Source organism: Pempheris klunzingeri, chromosome 10, assembly GCF_042242105.1.
Source record: "Pempheris klunzingeri isolate RE-2024b chromosome 10, fPemKlu1.hap1, whole genome shotgun sequence".
Taxonomy (NCBI): Eukaryota; Metazoa; Chordata; class Actinopteri; order Acropomatiformes; family Pempheridae; genus Pempheris; species Pempheris klunzingeri.
This window is the reverse complement of record NC_092021.1, coordinates 618,897-637,421: the sequence shown is the minus strand read 5'-3', so window position 1 is coordinate 637,421 and position 18,525 is coordinate 618,897. Positions and strand designations below refer to the sequence as shown.

At 45.4% G+C, this 18,525-nt stretch overlaps 1 protein-coding gene across 1 annotated transcript in view; it reads right to left on the bottom strand.

Moving 5' to 3' along the window:
- Nucleotides 1-3,091: 3,091 nt before the first annotated feature.
- Nucleotides 3,092-18,525, bottom strand: part of pikfyve (phosphoinositide kinase, FYVE finger containing) — a 32,348-nt gene continuing 16,914 nt past the window's right edge. The window contains exons 23-43 of the mRNA XM_070837735.1: nt 16,137-16,237; nt 15,990-16,061; nt 15,533-15,704; nt 14,489-14,667; nt 14,085-14,198; nt 13,409-13,517; nt 13,088-13,242; nt 12,636-12,732; nt 11,760-11,817; nt 11,542-11,670; nt 11,317-11,437; nt 10,411-10,506; nt 10,199-10,279; nt 9,819-9,913; nt 9,406-9,465; nt 9,138-9,314; nt 8,660-8,763; nt 8,446-8,574; nt 4,987-5,248; nt 4,803-4,877; nt 3,092-3,633 (exon numbers count right to left, since the gene is read on the bottom strand). Coding sequence (XP_070693836.1) covers nt 3,518-3,633; nt 4,803-4,877; nt 4,987-5,248; nt 8,446-8,574; nt 8,660-8,763; nt 9,138-9,314; nt 9,406-9,465; nt 9,819-9,913; nt 10,199-10,279; nt 10,411-10,506; nt 11,317-11,437; nt 11,542-11,670; nt 11,760-11,817; nt 12,636-12,732; nt 13,088-13,242; nt 13,409-13,517; nt 14,085-14,198; nt 14,489-14,667; nt 15,533-15,704; nt 15,990-16,061; nt 16,137-16,237 — 2,502 coding nt within the window. The 3' untranslated portion in view covers nt 3,092-3,517. The remainder of the gene's footprint in view (nt 3,634-4,802; nt 4,878-4,986; nt 5,249-8,445; nt 8,575-8,659; nt 8,764-9,137; nt 9,315-9,405; nt 9,466-9,818; nt 9,914-10,198; nt 10,280-10,410; nt 10,507-11,316; nt 11,438-11,541; nt 11,671-11,759; nt 11,818-12,635; nt 12,733-13,087; nt 13,243-13,408; nt 13,518-14,084; nt 14,199-14,488; nt 14,668-15,532; nt 15,705-15,989; nt 16,062-16,136; nt 16,238-18,525) is intronic.

The window sequence follows — 18,525 nt, the reverse complement described above, 5'->3', positions numbered from 1 at the left end:
AAAAGCCATTTTGAACCGTTTGTACGCGCTGAAAGTGTCATTTGAACCTTTTTATTATTGTGGCTGGATGTTGTACCAAATATCTGACTTCCCATGAACGGGCACACCGCTGTTTTCCAACTGATCGCAGCTGAGGCACAAACTTTGAGGTTTGCTTGAACTGAGGCTCAAAGTGTGCAGCCTTCACTTCCATGTCTGAGTACTCAGTTCTCATAGGACACAGTGGGGGGGCGTGTCACTTCCCTTACCTGTGTCCACGTTCCCTCCCTCCCTCCCTCCCTGGTGTGAGGAGAGACTCAGGAGAAAAAATAGGTTTAAAAAGAGAAATAAACACATTTCAATAAATTCCTTCTGTGCACATTTTAGTAAAAGAAGGATGAAACACTTCAGCTCATAATTCCAACGTCTCATCGTTGGTGGGAAGTTTGTAGATTTACATTTCAAATCAAAAGTAGTTTCTGTCTGACAGGAGTCACAACAGGTTGTCCAGTTCCAATATGAAACATCTGAAAAGTACTTGTGTTGTTCTGTTTTTGAACACAAGTGATTCAGAAACTACAGAAGGTCTCAGTGGCTCTGGGGGGGGGGGGGGGGGTCATAATCCAGCCCTCCTGTCCCGTCTGTTTGAATAAAGGGCTGCTTTGGCTCGTCTCCCTCCTGATGAAGTCCCTCCTCACTCCAGCAAAGTGCTTGTTGATGACAGAGCGGGGAGGAACCGTCCTGGGGGGGAACTGGGACGTACCCACTGATTAACACTGGCTGTGAAGGAACGAAGATTTCTGTGTTTTACCTTTTTATCCTGACGGCCTCCTGCACTGGTCTGTAGGCCAGGACAGACGGGGCCGACCCACTTACCCCCCCCCCTGGCTAAAGAGACATAAAGACTCTGAAATGCTGAAAAGCTCTTTGAGGTCGTTTCAGCTTGTTCTGGTGTTTATCCTCTCTGACATGACGGTACCAACACTGCCAGCACTTCAATGTAAAGTAACACAGAGCCTTGACCCCCCCCACCCCCACCCCCCCCGTTCGTCTACCTACCAGCTATGTGCCATAGTCTCAAACGTGTCCAGTGCCTTGATGTCCATTCATTTTTGTTTCCTTTGTAATGAATCCCATGTTAGTAGAATCTAATATCCTTAGAGTTAAAGGAGCAGCTCACCAAAATCACTAAATTGATAGTTTCTATGTTTCACCCCACCCCCCACCCCCCCAGTGGTTGGGGGCGAGCAGGTTTGTCCAGGTTTTGAGATGTTTGCTTCAGACCCCTTTATTTTTGAGCATTTTTTATTTTAAATGACAAAAGACGGTACAGGAAACAGGAAGTGTGTGTGTGTGGGGGAGGGGGGCTGACATGGCGTCTTAGACTTCTGCAAAGTAAAAACTACATTCCCAACAGACGACATTTTGTAAAGCCCTTTGGAACACTGAAGAAAAGGGCTGCATGAATTAAGATAAAGTTCATTATTGTTATCAAAAGCTCCACAAGAGCTGCTAAATGGACGTCAGCGTGTGAATGTTGTGTCACTTCCTCTGGGTCATCCAGAGCGAACGGTGAACACGTTCTTCTCTTTGCTTCGATCAGTCGGCAGCAGCTGTTTCCAGCTCCTCGGATGTGAATATGATCCTTTTATATTTGAGACCTTTTATATTTGGTTTTTGAATCTCAGCCAATTCTGATTAATTTATTGCTCCCGGTTCAACCGTGCATGTGGCTGCAGCCCGCTGGGAGTGTGAGCAGTGATCAGACCCACTGTTCAGGCTGCTGAGTGGGAGGGAGATCTCAAACCCTGGACAAATGAAACCAAACTCTTTGCAGGACTGGATACCACTGAGAGCTTTTTGTTTAACACGCAGAGCGTGACGTCACACTGACGTACATGTGTGTGTCTGTGTGTCTGTGTGTCTGTGTGTCTGTCTCTCTCCCCACCAGGCCGGGGATGTTCTACATTTTTCTTATCAAATCCCTCGAGAGGTCTCACTGGTGCTCTAGTCAGCGTTTGCTGAGCTTTGTAGCCAGTAAGAAAAAGACAGAATATCTCCAGCCGTGCTGTGAGTGGCAGAGTGTGTGTTGGCTTTGGTACTCGTATGAAATTGAACTGCTTTTGTACAGTCGTGTTGATGTAAAGCTTTGTACGGAAAAAATCTCCATCAGTGTCACGTCTCCGTCGTAAGAAAACAAAGGTTTCATTGGCGTTACCTCAGGACGGACTGAGGGTGTGTGTATTCATGAGCTTATGTGAAACGGAGAATCTGTTCGACTGACATGGAGACGAGTGATGAGCACACGTTAACAAGCACAGTGTTTGTATCCCGAGCCGAAGGTCTGCTGAGACTGACTCTGCCCGCCGGTGTTGGTGTCATTAACATTGTTCTACCACGAAACCATCTTCAGCAGTCCTGTCATGAGTCTGACGACCTCCTCTCCAGTTCCTGATGCAGTACGACGTGCTGAGCGCTCTTCCTCAGCCCCTCTTTGTTTTCTAGAAACTGTACAATTATAAAAGTCTGTTTGAAGATACTGTGCTGCTGTTTTCTTTCTACCGAATCACTGTGAAACACTCAGGAGCTTCATTTTAACGGAACAACGGAAAATTATACAGGACGTTTGTGTTTAAAGGCCAAAAAACACTCTTAGCAGTAGTTTATCTGCCACCAAGTCAAACGCTTCAGCTTTAGTGAGCCCTGTCCCATTTGCTCCTCATTCATCCATCTGTCCATTATTTCTTTGGTAAGGGGTTTACTCATTGTTAATCTGCCAACTTCAAGTTTGAGAGAGCAAAGATTCCATTTCTAAAACGAAGAAAATCTGAAAGTCTGAGAATTCCTTGTTGATCCTGTTTCTGTTGTGTGCGTTTCAGAAAATCAATTCTCAGACACCAGAGTGACACCTGCAAAGTAAAGCAGTCTGAACGCTCCACTCAGAACAGCAAATCCTCACTTTAGTGATGCTCGGAGCAGCAGATCTTTGGAGTACTTAACTGTAATTCATCGGCAGAGACGCTGGACATTGAGCACCTGCCTCTGGCCATGTGGTCGTCCACATATTTAGTCATTTCTGCCTCAATAACACAAAAAAACAACTGAGGAGAGATCAGTGTTAACAACCTTTTAATAGTTACTGAATCTCTGTACATTGACAAACATTAAATTACATGAATTAGTTTGTTTCCCAAACTGTAACCACTAGACTGAATGGTTTCAGCGGGTCCCGTTGAAACGGTCGGACTCGGGGCGCTAATAAAAGAACGAACCTGTGGACCCGAGGGGGATAAACTCTAATGTGTAATACTGCAGTGTCCCCAGGGCTAAAAAGTGATCTAAAGTGTCTTCCGAACGCAGCGGTCGACAGAGACGCTGCTCCTAAGGAATGAGACTGTGCCGTCTACCGGCCGGGCGTTGGTCTGCACCATATTCAGACACTTACAGCGTCCAGTGTGCTTGTGGGCCACATACGGAGGCGTCCGGCCAGGAAACAGATGATTTGTGCATAGAAAGTCTGAGGGAAGAAGGCCCGCGCTCAGCAGTTGACGCCCAGGCCGGTCCAGTGGTCGGGTACCATCAGGAAGTATTTGTCCATGGCCTCGCAGAAACGAGCTCTGTACAGCTCCGGAGACACCACGGTGGGCATCCTGCCTGGACGACACAACACGACACACCAGGACATTAGACACAGGACACACACATTGACACACTGCTCAGTCCGCTGTGGTCTCCTTAAAGGAATCCCTTTGGAACCTGGTCCATCAGTCAGCTTACTGCACAGGGGCCATTTCAGAGTTCAATTATCCAACACACAGAGATCAGCGCATCGGCTGCTGCTGTTGTACTTGGAGACATCACCAGATAACTGAGCATCACACTCCACAGCTGAACACTGGGGCGAATAAGTCTGAGCTGGAGGTTCACACACACACACACACACACACACACACACACACACACACACACACACACACACACACACACACACACACACACACACACACACACACACACACACACACACACACACACACACACACACACACACACACACACACACACACACACACACACACACACACACACACACACACACACACACACACACACACACACACAGGCTTGTTCAGAGCGTGCACCTGCAGCCAATAGAAAGGTCCCGTCGTCATCAGGTGACCTTAGTGCTGACCCTGGGTCTCACAGTAGCCCCCGTCTGACTCTGGACACTGATGTCCTCCTGGATTTCACCCACCGCCCTCTAACTGAGTGCTGGGAGAGTGTGGTCACACTGCTGACGTGTGATCATGTGACCCACGCTCTGTCCTCACACGATGAGCTGACCACCCCAGAGAAGTGCTCAAAGCTTCAGAAAAAAGGGATTTAGTGCTTAGGAACCTTTGCCAGGCTCTCTGAGATTAAAATGTACCTCCATCGTGTCTCCACGGTGACCAGCTGACGCCCTCGTATCCTGGATAAACTCACACAGGCTGATAAAAGTGGAACAGCTGATTTATCAGTCGGGGATACTTATGGCCCTCATTCCCTTTTCTCACTTCTGTTCTATCTGTGTTTTACCATTGATAATGATTCATTTACGGGCCTCGCTGACCGTTACAAATATCCTGCTTCATCTGTCCCAGCTGAGGAATCTGACAACATGCCGTTTCCTCATTTCTTTTGTTTTACTCTGAAACATTCAGAACCATATTTCCATATTTACCACTGTGTGCACCCGAAGCTGAGGACATGTGATGCAGCGATGTGTGTGTGCAGGTTGTAAACGGGGTGTGGAGACCCGTGTGGGTCACAGTTAGACGAACCTTGACCTCCAAGGATTCCAGTGGATTTGACGACCATCTCCAGCCTCTTGTCCCAGGTAAATGTCCTGATATAATCTGCAGGGGGGGTAGAGAGAAGAAAAATGTTGTAGAGACGGCGTCACCGCAATAATGATCAAAACATCATGACACAGGATGGTGACCCCCCCCACCCCACCCCACCCACCTATAATCCCAACCACCAGCTGGTCGGTGGCATCGTCGCGCCCCACCAGCAGGGAGTAGTCGATGATGAGGTGACTGGAGAGAAAGTAGGCGTCGCTGTGGATGGCGGCTCTCAGGATGGCCTTACAGTGGGAGCGGATGTACAGCGGGTTGTCATGGATCAACTTCAGGAGGTTCTCATCCAGCAGAACCACCTCACAGCTCTCCTTCCCCGAGTCCGTCTTCACGTTCCGGTTCCTCAGGGAGCCTTTGAGGTCAAACACCTGCAGAGGAAACATCACAGATCAGGACTCAGAACCTCTGAGGATGTATTCATATCAGCTGGAGAGAACCAGAGTAGGTAAAAGACAGAGAGAGAACCAGAGTAGATAAAAGACAGAGAGAGAGAACCAGAGTAGATAAAAGACAGAGAGAGAGAACCAGAGTAGATAAAAGACAGAGAGAGAACCAGAGTAGGTAAAAGACAGAGAGAGAACCAGAGTAGGTAAAAGACAGAGAGAACCAGAGTAGATAAAAGACAGAGAGAGAACCAGAGTAGATAAAAGACAGAGATAGAACCAGAGTAGGTAAAAGACAGAGAGAGAACCAGAGTAGGTAAAAGAGAGAGAGAGAACCAGAGTAGATAAAAGACAGAGAGAGAACCAGAGTAGGTAAAAGACAGAGAGAGAACCAGAGTAGATAAAAGACAGAGAGAGAACCAGAGTAGGTAAAAGACAGAGAGAGAACCAGAGTAGGTAAAAGACAGAGAGAGAACCAGAGTAGGTAAAAGACAGAGAGAACCAGAGTAGATAAAAGACAGAGAGAGAACCAGAGTAGGTAAAAGACAGAGAGAGAACCAGAGTAGGTAAAAGACAGAGAGAGAACCAGAGTAGATAAAAGACAGAGATAGAACCAGAGTAGGTAAAAGACAGAGAGAGAACCAGAGTAGGTAAAAGAGAGAGAGAGAACCAGAGTAGATAAAAGACAGAGAGAGAACCAGAGTAGATAAAAGACAGAGAGAGAACCAGAGTAGATAAAAGACAGAGAGAACCAGAGTAGATAAAAGACAGAGAGAGAACCAGAGTAGGTAAAAGACAGAGAGAGAACCAGAGTAGGTAAAAGACAGAGAGAGAACCAGAGTAGATAAAAGACAGAGAGAGAACCAGAGTAGGTAAAAGACAGAGAGAGAACCAGAGTAGATAAAAGACAGAGAGAGAACCAGAGTAGGTAAAAGACAGAGAGAGAACCAGAGTAGGTAAAAGAGAGAGAACCAGAGTAGATAAAAGAGAGAGAGAGAACCAGAGTAGGTAAAAGACAGAGAGAGAACCAGAGTAGATAAAAGACAGAGAGAGAACCAGAGTAGGTAAAAGACAGAGAGAGAGAACCAGAGTAGGTAAAAGACAGAGAGAGAACCAGAGTAGATAAAAGACAGAGAGAGAACCAGAGTAGATAAAAGACAGAGAGAGAACCAGAGTAGGTAAAAGACAGAGAGAGAACCAGAGTAGATAAAAGACAGAGATAGAACCAGAGTAGGTAAAAGACAGAGAGAGAACCAGAGTAGGTAAAAGAGAGAGAACCAGAGTAGATAAAAGACAGAGATAGAACCAGAGTAGGTAAAAGACAGAGAGAGAACCAGAGTAGGTAAAAGAGAGAGAGAGAACCAGAGTAGATAAAAGACAGAGATAGAACCAGAGTAGGTAAAAGACAGAGAGAGAACCAGAGTAGGTAAAAGAGAGAGAGAGAACCAGAGTAGATAAAAGACAGAGAGAGAACCAGAGTAGGTAAAAGACAGAGAGAGAACCAGAGTAGGTAAAAGACAGAGAGAGAACCAGAGTAGATAAAAGACAGAGAGAGAACCAGAGTAGGTAAAAGACAGAGATAGAACCAGAGTAGGTAAAAGAGATAGAACCAGAGTAGATAAAAGACAGAGAGAGAACCAGAGTAGGTAAAAGAGAGAGAGAGAACCAGAGTAGATAAAAGACAGAGATAGAACCAGAGTAGGTAAAAGACAGAGAGAGAACCAGAGTAGGTAAAAGAGAGAGAACCAGAGTAGATAAAAGACAGAGAGAGAACCAGAGTAGGTAAAAGACAGAGAGAGAACCAGAGTAGGTAAAAGACAGAGAGAGAACCAGAGTAGATAAAAGACAGAGAGAGAACCAGAGTAGGTAAAAGACAGAGAGAGAACCAGAGTAGGTAAAAGAGAGAGAGAGAACCAGAGTAGATAAAAGACAGAGATAGAACCAGAGTAGGTAAAAGACAGAGAGAGAACCAGAGTAGGTAAAAGAGAGAGAACCAGAGTAGATAAAAGAGAGAGAGAGAACCAGAGTAGGTAAAAGACAGAGAGAACCAGAGTAGGTAAAAGAGAGAGAGAGAACCAGAGTAGGTAAAAGAGAGAGAACCAGAGGAGATAAAAGACAGAGAGAGAACCAGAGTAGATAAAAGACAGAGAACCAGAGTAGATAAAAGAGAGAGAGAGAACCAGAGTAGGTAAAAGAGAGAGAACCAGAGTAGATAAAAGAGAGAGAGAGAACCAGAGTAGATAAAAGACAGACAGAGAACCAGAGTAGATAAAAGAGAGAGAGAGAACCAGAGTAGGTAAAAGAGAGAGAGAGAACCAGAGTAGATAAAAGACAGACAGAGAACCAGAGTAGATAAAAGAGAGAGAGAGAACCAGAGTAGGTAAAAGAGAGAGAACCAGAGTAGATAAAAGACAGACAGAGAACCAGAGTAGATAAAAGAGAGAGAGAGAACCAGAGTAGGTAAAAGACAGAGAACCAGAGTAGATAAAAGAGAGAGAGAGAACCAGAGTAGGTAAAAGAGAGAGAACCAGAGTAGATAAAAGAGAGAGAGAGAACCAGAGTAGATAAAAGAGAGAGAGAGAACCAGAGTAGATAAAAGAGAGAGAGAGAACCAGAGTAGGTAAAAGAGAGAGAGAGAACCAGAGTAGATAAAAGACAGACAGAGAACCAGAGTAGATAAAAGAGAGAGAGAGAACCAGAGTAGGTAAAAGAGAGAGAACCAGAGTAGATAAAAGACAGACAGAGAACCAGAGTAGATAAAAGACAGACAGAGAACCAGAGTAGATAAAAGACAGACAGAGAACCAGAGTAGGTAAAAGACAGAGAACCAGAGTAGGTGAAAGAGAGAGAGAGAACCAGAGTAGGTAAAAGAGAGAGAACCAGAGTAGGTAAAAGAGAGAGGGAGAACCAGAGTAGGTAAAAGAGAGAGAACCAGAGTAGATAAAAGAGAGAGGGAGAACCAGAGTAGGTAAAAGAGAGAGAACCAGAGTAGGTGAAAGAGAGAGAGAACCAGAGTAGGTGAAAGACAGAGAACCAGAGTAGGTGAAAGGAGGTCCTGGAGCTCCTCAGACTTTGACACGTTTATCTTCTGGTGCTCGATGATAGCAGCAGCTGAGCACAGTTGAAGCACAGACCTGTGTTGTACTTCGGCTGAGAGTCTCACCTGAGCCTGAGAGTCTCACCTGAGCCATCTTGCGTCCATAGAAGAGATTTTCCATGACGAGCAGGTCCAGTTTCTTCTCTGTGTTGTTCTGGGAGTTCTTGTAGCCGATTCTGTAGACTCCCAGGATCTTTGCCAGCGCAGTCGGCCGCTGTGGCACAAAATGAGCTGTTGGTCACTTCAAGTCAGTCAGACAGACAGACAGACAGAAGCTTTTCTCAGTGATGAGTGCGTACTTTCTGCTGCACAGCTCCGGTGATGTAGGTGAAGTAGTGAGGCGCAAAGTCCAGGAAGGACTGGACCTCCAGTCTGGGCATCTGCTTCAGGATGAACCGGTCATCTGACAGGACACAGGAGAGGAAATGGTTCCCGTTAACACTGCTGTTTCTAGAGGCAGACTAACACGTTGCTGGTGAAAGTGTTGTTCATAACTAGTGTGTACAAGCAGGTTCTTTAAAAGACACAATGTCCGTATTCTCATCCAGTGTCCTTGTGTCTGGTGCTCAGGTGTCCCAGACATTGGTTCAATAAGTATTTGAGTGTTTTTCTCTTCCCGGAAATTATTGAAATATTTTTCATGACAGATGTGAATGACTTGATCAATCCCTCTTGAAACTAAACTGCTGCCATAGGTCACCTCACTGACGCTAAACAGGCCTGTGGTATGGCAGCGGTAGCTGTACAGACATTTCTCTCTGACGTATCAGACACAACCTTCTGTTGCGTAGAAAACAGCTCCAGACTTCCCCCCACGAGCCTGCCAGTTGACACAGTGGGACAGAGAGCGCACAAAATCCTCCTCAGGGCTCTCCAGGATCTCCTCACGCATCTTGTGAAACTCCTCGGCGTAGTAGATTCGACAGTAAAACTTGGCGTTGGCATCAGAGAACTCTGTGATGTGGACAGTGGATGAATGATGGTTAACATTAGCATGGCTTTGGGACGACACTGAGGACAGGTCATACTCTGAAGAGATACTCACGTAGCTCAATGTGTGGATTCAGAGTCTGTTTCTTCTGTTTATCTGCCAAGTCTGCATCCTCTGGACAAAACGGTGAGAAACGTGAAGCATTTAACCTCCAGGATAACGATGAATGTTTGGAGAATTATATATCTTCTGTATAGAAGACTTATCCTTTAATTAAATAAACGTATTCTGGTGTGTAAATGACTTGGAGGCTACTGTGATCAGGTGCAGTTGTCCCAAAGGATCACGTTGCAGCCATTGCAGCCCGTTTGGTGTCTGCTGGCTGAGGTGATCTACTGGACCAGTTCCAACACTTTTACTACCTACCAGTCACTCACACACCAGGATGTGGACACAGAGGATCATGGGTTAAGAACACAGGAGTCATCCTTTACGATGTGATCTGACCAGCGGACCTGAACACTTACTGAGGGGATCAGTGTCCACGCTGCTGCGGCTCTGCTGGGATGAGGCCGCGTCACTGGGCTTGGCGGGGCTGCTCTTAGCCCGGCTCTCCCCCGCACTGAAGAGGAAATAGTAAAGATATCTTATGTCAGCTTTTCAAGCTTATTCAACACTTGACTTTCCTTCATTTCAGTTGACCATTCAAAAGTTTCTATGATTAAGTTTGCATGGCCAAAAGAACTGTATTCCTTCTTGCTTGTTGATTTTGTTTTTAGAACTAATTTGCAGCTAAAACAAACTAAAAGCTCCAATCTATGTGAAACAACTGGTCAAAGTTCATTAGTGCGTTATGAAATGAAGAAATTCAAACAGCACGTCAGATTTCAGCAGGAATCCTGTTTACCTAACAGCCTGTGGAGTCTCATCCCCGCCTGCGTTGGATGCCTTGGACAGATCATCCAGGGCCGTTTTATACTCCTTGCAGCTGGAAGGCAAAACGTGACACAACAGCATAATTTTTTACCAAGCAGGACATTTACAAAGCTGATGCCTGAGGCCATTTCACTCTGTTGTGTGAGAGAAATGCTGAGCTGAGACACAGAGAGGAGCCGTCACCTGAGAGCGAAGGCTATGATGGAGCTCGGCTCTCTCTCACACACTGCGATGGGCACCCGCTCATGTTCGTACATCAGGTAGTGCTTGTCCGGGTCACTGTCGACACAGAGCACATGATAACAAACGTGTGTCCTGTCCATACTTGTATGTTTTTATTGCTTTTTTCGTGTAATTTTGACATTTTCCTTGAATTAAAGAAGTATGTTAACCGCAGATTGACTAAAATGCTTGAACCATTTTATGCTCGGTGTGATGCAGCGGCTGGATCTGCTGTGTGAGTGTGAAACTTAAACATTTATGGAACTGACCAGAAAGGGTGGAAGTAGTGAGTATTAACACATAATCAATTACTGAAAGTTTGCATCAGATGCCTTAATTTTATTAGGCTAAAGTTCAAATGACTGGTTAACATTTGAAAGCTTTCCAATGTTTTGCTAAATTACAACACAGCTCGGCAGAAAAACAAGAAAAATAGTCATATACTGTATCTCATTATGAGGGACATCATCAGTCATTTACCAACACCTGGCAACCAAGTGTTCATTAGACAACACTTGGTAAGATATTGAAAAATAAAATCAACACGTATCATAGTAGCGTGAGTACAAAAAGTCAGCCCTGAACAGATACAGTGAGAACTGATGCTAAGAGTGTGATGTGGTACAAAAACCTTTTTGTCATTTTATTAAATGAGCATCTAAAATCAGATGAATGCTCTTTTAACACAAAAAGTTGAAAAACCTCGAACCTTAATAGAAAACAGGAGAAAATCAACCAGCAGCTACCTGGTCAAGGAATAAACAGACATGATCTTCACCAGGTGTTTGGTTCAGATTTTCAGTGCTACAGACACAATCTGTTCAGCAAACGTGATCTGGCCTCGTCCAGAGGGACGGCGTTACTTACAATGGGAAGGGGATGGGGTTGTAGCTGTTGCCGGGCAGGAAGTTGGCGAGGATGGCTTTCATGGTGGATTTCTCCTTTACCTGGCTGTCAGTGGAGCCCAGTAAGTGTCCGTCAAATACATCTGACACCAAGCAAACGCAGTATTCAGACAGATTAGAGAGACACTGTGAGCTGCAAGAGAAAGTTCACGTGTGTGTGTGTGTGTGTGTGTGTGTGTGTGTGTACCTTCTGGGATGCTGACAGAGTCCTGCTCAGTGAAGGAAGGACCAGGTGTGATCGGTTCAGCTCCAGGGTCTCCCGGTGACGACAGCAGGGAGGAGGAGGCTGAAGGCAGTGTGCTGAGGTGACGGTCGTCTGTCGGTTAGAAACACGTCGACAGGAGCACAGTCAACCTCCGCCGATCAATAAACCAGGATGGATTCAGGTCTGGGACGGCAACTCACCTTTCTCACCGTTCTGGACCACAGGAGAAGGGTTACGGGGGGACGAATCCAGGGCGCTCTGTAAAAAACAGACATAAACAAAGATTATCACCGTACTATACTGAAGCAGAGTGATAGTCTGAGCAGGTGGGTTACATTAAGAGAAGGTTACACATCATATCAGGTTGGTTTACATCCAATTTAATAACTCAGTTAGAGCTGCAAAGAACGGACATTTTAATTATCAGTTCACCTGAGGAAAATGTTTGGCCTGTAAAACTTTCACAAACACTTACCACTCATTTACCACTAAGACGAGACCGTACTAAGCAGCTAATCCTCACATTTGTGAACCTGAAGCCATCACGTTTGGCATTTTTGCTTGAAAAATTACAAGTAATTCTGAAAAAATATTGATATTTCCTGTAGATCTAATCACTGCAGCTCTAAACTTGTAAAACTGTGCAGCAGATCAGATTTCTGGCCACGACCTCATGGACGACTGAACTGTATCTGTCTTAAAGAAAGTTGCTCCTCGTGTTTTTTGTGTTGCAGCATTTGGGCTGAAGTGAACACCGCTTTGTTACACATTAAGCTTTTGGCAGCTGACGGTGTAGATGTGGACAGAGCACACGAGGAGGGAGAGCGCTGGCCCAAGCCAAGACATTTCACCTCTAGGCCAGTTTTAGTTTTAGTACATCAGTACTCCGTCTGTCCCGCACATCCACACATGCAGTGAGCCCATCGGCCACAACACTGGCTGTCTGCAGGGGAAATGCAGCTGGGGAGGAATACACTTCTCTGCCCCGACAACGGACATCAGGTTCCTAGATTACGCGGCGTTGAAGAGATCAGGCTCCAGTTAGTTCATTGCATGTGATGACTGACGATACCGACCTTGCTGTCGTCAGCGGTGGTCTGTCTGTGTCTGCCTGGGCTGGGAGGGACAGACAGACGCTTCCTGCCTTTCTCCTGCTGGAACAAGTCCTGCAGCCTGGGAAGGACAGACAGAGTATGGAGAGCCTGTTTTTTGTTTTTAATACATTAAAAAACCCAGATTAATCAGTTGTGATTCAACCAGTCAAATGTAGGGAGAGACAGCTCCTGTCTTACAGCTTAATTACAGCTAAAACATATTCGTGTGTGCTTGAAGAGGGTTCCACCAATGGCAGATGAGTTGTTCGATACCCTGCACCTCAGAGACTCTTACAGCTGGACCACATTTGGCAGCCTCCGACATCCATGTGGACCTTAGTGAACTCAAACTGTACTTTTGTGTCGTGATGTTGAACATCCTTCTGTCCTGTTTCTGATGGAGCACATGTGAAGAAGTCTGTGGTGATTCTGACCTGCTATTCCAGGACTGTAACATCTCACACAGACTCTGTTTCTTCATCACCAGGGACTCCAGAACAACCTGCAGCTGCTGAGGAGAGTCCAAACCGCAGGCCTGAAGTCGCACCTGAAGCTTTTCGATCCAGCTCCGCAGCTCTGCCTCTTCCATCTGCACACAGACAGGCAGGCAGACAGACAGACAGACAGACAGACAGACAGACAGACAGACAGACAGACAGACAGACAGACAGACAGACAGACAGACAGACCACTGTGAGTCTTTAACTACCACTGTACCCAGAGATGAGACACACTGACACACCAGGAGAACCTACGTCTTTCTGAGCAAACAGGTCCTCCATCTTTTCCTCTCGGGTCTTACTGAAGGTGTCGGTCTTCAGTGAGGTGAGGCGGTCATCTATGGCCAAGTACACCTGAGTCACTCTGAGGGGGCAGCAGAGGGAAACAGTGGATGTGCTCAGGTGATATGCAAAGAAACAAAATCTGTGAATGAAGGTGCTGTGATGACAGTATTAATACAGCATGTTATCCTCCACTGTAGCCTTGAGTCCAGGCTCAACGACCCATCGCCTGACAACAACTATTCTTAGACTGGGAACTAAATCCCTCCTTTACATTAAAAAAAAATCTATTGATTTCTGTAATTCTTTCCTACTATTTTAACTGCTGTATCTACTTGTTGTATTTATTCTTTTCTAGTGGACACGGTTAGTTCTTAAGTGGAAGTCTGAACTACTAAATTTGCCTCAAAGAGCTTTGCAGTCTGTACCTCCTGTAATAAGACCCCTGATATCCAGGTATCACCAACTCTCTGTCATGACATGTCCTGAGGACATTTATGCTCCTCAGAGGATCTGATGGGCAGAAATGTCCCTGGGCACATCACGCTCCTGAAGGGAGAAAACCTTTTGATGTCAGTGTCGCTGCAGTCTTTCCTGCGGCCGCACAGCTCAAGGCTTGATTCTCTAAACATCACTGGTGTTCATTTACTTCTGTGAGAAGTCCTTCAGGTCCTGCTGAAGGTTGGTTTTAGAAGGCCCCAGGTTCCTAATGAAGATCTTCGGACGAGGAAGACAAATCTCCAACAGCCTTACAAACGTGTAGCTGTGAAAGAGAAACCAAAGACTGCATCAACATCACATTTGAGGACTCCGTGTCAAGGACAGCTGCTTTTGGCAGCAACCAACACACAGTGGACGAAGGGTTGGGTTATGCACACAGGTCAGATGAGCAGCTAAAGACACAAACCAGCACAAGTGTCTTTTCAGTTTAAATGCTTTATAGTGATCCATCTATTTTTCATTCTGTCATTCTGTATATGTTATACATGCTGTCTGTCTTTGTCTAATTCAGTGGTCGGTGAATGATAGAGGACACGGTGACGGTTGACCCACCTGAAGGAAGCCACCATCTGGTTGTATGAGAAGTACTGGTGGTAGTCTTTGTGGATGGAGTGTCCGCAGGGCTCGGCATTAGCCCTCCTGGTGTACTGGTGGCCATAGAAGCGAAGCTCCAGGTATTTGGCAAATGACATGGACCACGAGTCGTTGGACAGAGGCACCACTGGTGTTACCTTAAAAAGGGACAGAGTCATCATTGGTTTCACTTCACTCCTCAGCTGCTCTGATTGTAAGCAGTAATGATGACAGGGAGACACAGGACGAAAAAGAGACTTTGGACTGTCTGGTTGATCTGGAAAAATATTGTTACCATGGCTAACAAATCATTTGCAAACACACGCTCAAACAAATGACTTAAGGTAAACAAGGTAAATAACAAAAAACTATAAGGTCGCTTTCTTGAGATATGAACAACTTAGGAACCGTTAACCTTGTTTAGATTTCTGTCACTGTGTATATTTTATTATTATTATTATTATTGTTGTATATTTTGGATAGATTTATACTTTCACCTTTATCTATATTGTACTCTATATATTTACACTTTCTGTTTTGTACTACAACTGCTGCACAGCAGTTTGCCTTAGTTCCATCTTTTCTTTTCTTTTCCTATCTTCCTGAACAGCTGATAATCAGATGGACTTAAAGTAGTTGAGTTTTTGAATTCGTTCTAAAATCACACATCTACCCTGACAGAATACTGAGGTGGTTTGTTTGCTTTCAGACAACAAACAACAGGTTTGGGTGTGACAGCAGCCTCAGGAAGGACCAGGGGGAATTCACCAGCTAGAGAAAACTTAGAAAACATCAAGGCTCGATGGTTAATGCTTTCTACGCACCAACAGAAGTGTGTTTGTCTTGCAAAGAGTACAAAAGTACCAAAAGTTTGTCAGATTCAAACCTTTTGATTCCTTGATTTGATATTTCGTGATTTCAAAATTAAATAGACAACATTAAGAAACTTTGGCCGATTAGAACAGAAAGAAAAACAGCTGCTGAATTATGATGTTAGGAAATATTATGTTAATTAGTACTGACCTGTTTGCAGATGCGGCACCAGGAGTAGTTGAGGATTGTGTGCTGATAACCTGGCACAGGGGAGTCCAGCTCCTTTAGCACGATCTGCACACAGCCGCTGCCGTGCACAAAGCGACGGATGTGGTGCACCATGGGAGTCTCACAGAAAATGCTGGGGCACTGGTACGACGGCCTGGAGAAAACACACACAGACACACACATGGAAAGCAGACTGAGAGACTTGCTCACTGCTGCCAAAGTTACATTTTTACATATTTCACCAATTTCCACACACAAACATTGACAATTACAATTTTTGCAAAGTTACAAATCTCAGTTCAAATTCTCAACTTCCCATGAACACTTGAAAATTATTTAGCTACAACCTCGGCCCCAAAGCTCCCATTTAGTCACTAAGTTTGTCTCTGATAATGAATCTACCATTAAAGCATTGGAATTTCAAAAAAATGTGTCTCACCTAAAACAGTATCGCTCCAAGAATACACCAAGAGAGAGGTCATTCTTTCCATAAAACTCCATTGTGACAATCCTGCTGGCAAACAAAGGCAGTGACTATGAAGTCCTTAAAAACACGGTACAAGATGTTTTGGTATGAGCAGTTTACCATGGGCTGACACAGGGGTTGGGTGCGTTGTTGGACTGAGCTGATGAACTGCTGAAGAGCACACACAGTCTCTGATGGTTGACAGGGTTCAGACAGTCCAGCTGAGGACAACAGCAGCAGATATGAACAGGTCAAAAGTAAGACAAAAGTAGAGCCACAGAGACAACACATGCAGGCAAATGAAAGATCAGGGGTGAGGGATGCTCCAGCACATCACCCCAGTGTGAAACCACTGCTGCTTTAAAAAGAGGAGGGTGGGGGGGTCACACAAAGTGACTTCCAACAAAACAGATGTGTCTTGTACACGTTCAGATGATAATTGAAGCAGAGTTCAGACGTCACGGTTTGTTAGCAGTTCTACCTTAAAAACATAAAATCCATTTTCACCCTTTTTTCTGATTATTGGTTTTTTTGTAATTCTCATAAAAAAGTGAACGTTTCCCAAGGTGACTTTTTCAATGTGTTTGTTTCATCTGACTGACCAACAGTGATGATAAATGTACACACACACACCAATCAGGCATAACATTATGACCACCTGCCTAATATTGTGTTGGTCCCTCTTTTGCTGCCAAAACAGCCCTGACCCATCGAGGCATGGACTAAACTAGACCCCTGAAGGTGTGCTGGGGTATCTGGCACCCAGATGTTAGCAGCAGATCCTTTAAGTCCTGTAAGTTGCGAGGTGGGGCCTCCATGGATCGGACTTGTTTGTCCAGCACATCCCACAGATGCTCGATTGGATTGAGATCTGGGGAATTTGGAGGCCAAGTCAAAACCTCGAACTCGTTGTTGTGCTCCTCAAACCATTCCTGAACCACTTTTACTTTGTGGCAGGGCGCATTATCCTGCTGAAAGAGGCCACGGCCATCAGGGAATACCGTTTCCATGAAAGGGGGTACATGGTCTGCAACACTGCTTAGGTAGGTGGTCCGTGTCAAAGTAACATCCACATGGATGGCAGAACCCAAGGTTTCCCAGAAGGATTTTGCCCAAAGCATCACACTGCCTCCGCCGGCTTGCCTTCTTCCCATAGTGCATCCTGGTGCCATGTGTTCCCCAGGTAAGCGACGCACACGCACCCGGCCATCCATGTGATGTAATAGAAACCCTGATTCATCAGACCAGGCCACGTTCTTCCATTGCTTCGTGGTCCAGTTCTGATGCTCACGTGCCCATTGTTGGCGCTTTCGGCAGTGGAAAGGGGTCAGTATGGGCACCCTGACTGCTCTGCGGCTATGCAGCCCCATACGTAACAAACTGCAGATACAGCTCTGGAAAAAATTAAGAGACCACTGCAAATTTTTCTGAAATCAGCATCTCGACAGCCAATCCATCCCAGTGTCTGTTGAATTCCAACACAAGCACACCTCACTCTACTTAATGAGGTACTGATTAGGTGATCACCTGAACCAAATCTTATTTAATGAGGAAAAGAATAAAAACCACTGCTGTGGTCATCACTATCCTCTTGCAATAGAACCAGCTGGATGGCAAAATCAGTGCTAGTAGTACCTCAAAAGTAATTGGAATCACAAAAATAACTATTGACCATGCCAAAAGAGTTGAAAAGAAAAGTTTTGAGTGAGGAAAAGAAGGGTTCAATTCTGGCTTTACTGGCAGAGCGATACAGTGAGCGTCAGGTTGCTTCCATCCTTAAAATTTCTAAAACGGCGGTTCATAAGAACAAGGTCAAGCAGCAGACAATGGGACAACAAAGCTACAGACCGGCAGAGTGACCTACAAAAAGAATGGCAAATGGCAGCTGGGGTGAAGAGCACGGCGAGAACGGTTCGAAACAGGCTCCTAGGGGCAGGGCTCAAGTCGTGTAAAGCTAGAAAAAAGCCCTTCATCAATGAAAAGCAAAGAGGAGCCAGGCTGAGGGCTGAAGGTTCAGACCATCTTCTCTGATGAGTCCAATTTTCAGCTTTGCCCAACACCTGGTCGTCTAATGGTTAGACGGAGACCTGGAGTGGCCTACAAGCCACAGTGTCTCGCACCCACTGTGAAATTTGGTTGAGGATCGGTGATGATCTGGAGGTGTTTCAGCAAGGCTGGAATCAGGCAGATCCGTCTTTGCGAAGGACGCATGAGTCAAACCACGTACAAGGTTATCCTGGAAGGAAACTTGCTTCCTTCTGCTCTGACAATGTTCCCCAACTCTGAGGATTGGTTTTTCCAGCAGGACAATGATCCATGCCACACAGCTAGGTCAACCACCAGATCAAGACCCTGTCATGGCCAGCCCAACCTCCAGACCTGAACCCCATTGAAAACCTCTGGAATGTGATCAAGAGGAAGATGGATGGTCACAAGCCATAAAACAAAGGCAGTAGTTTATAGAATAAAACAAAAATGTTAATTTTACTCAAACACATACCTATAAATA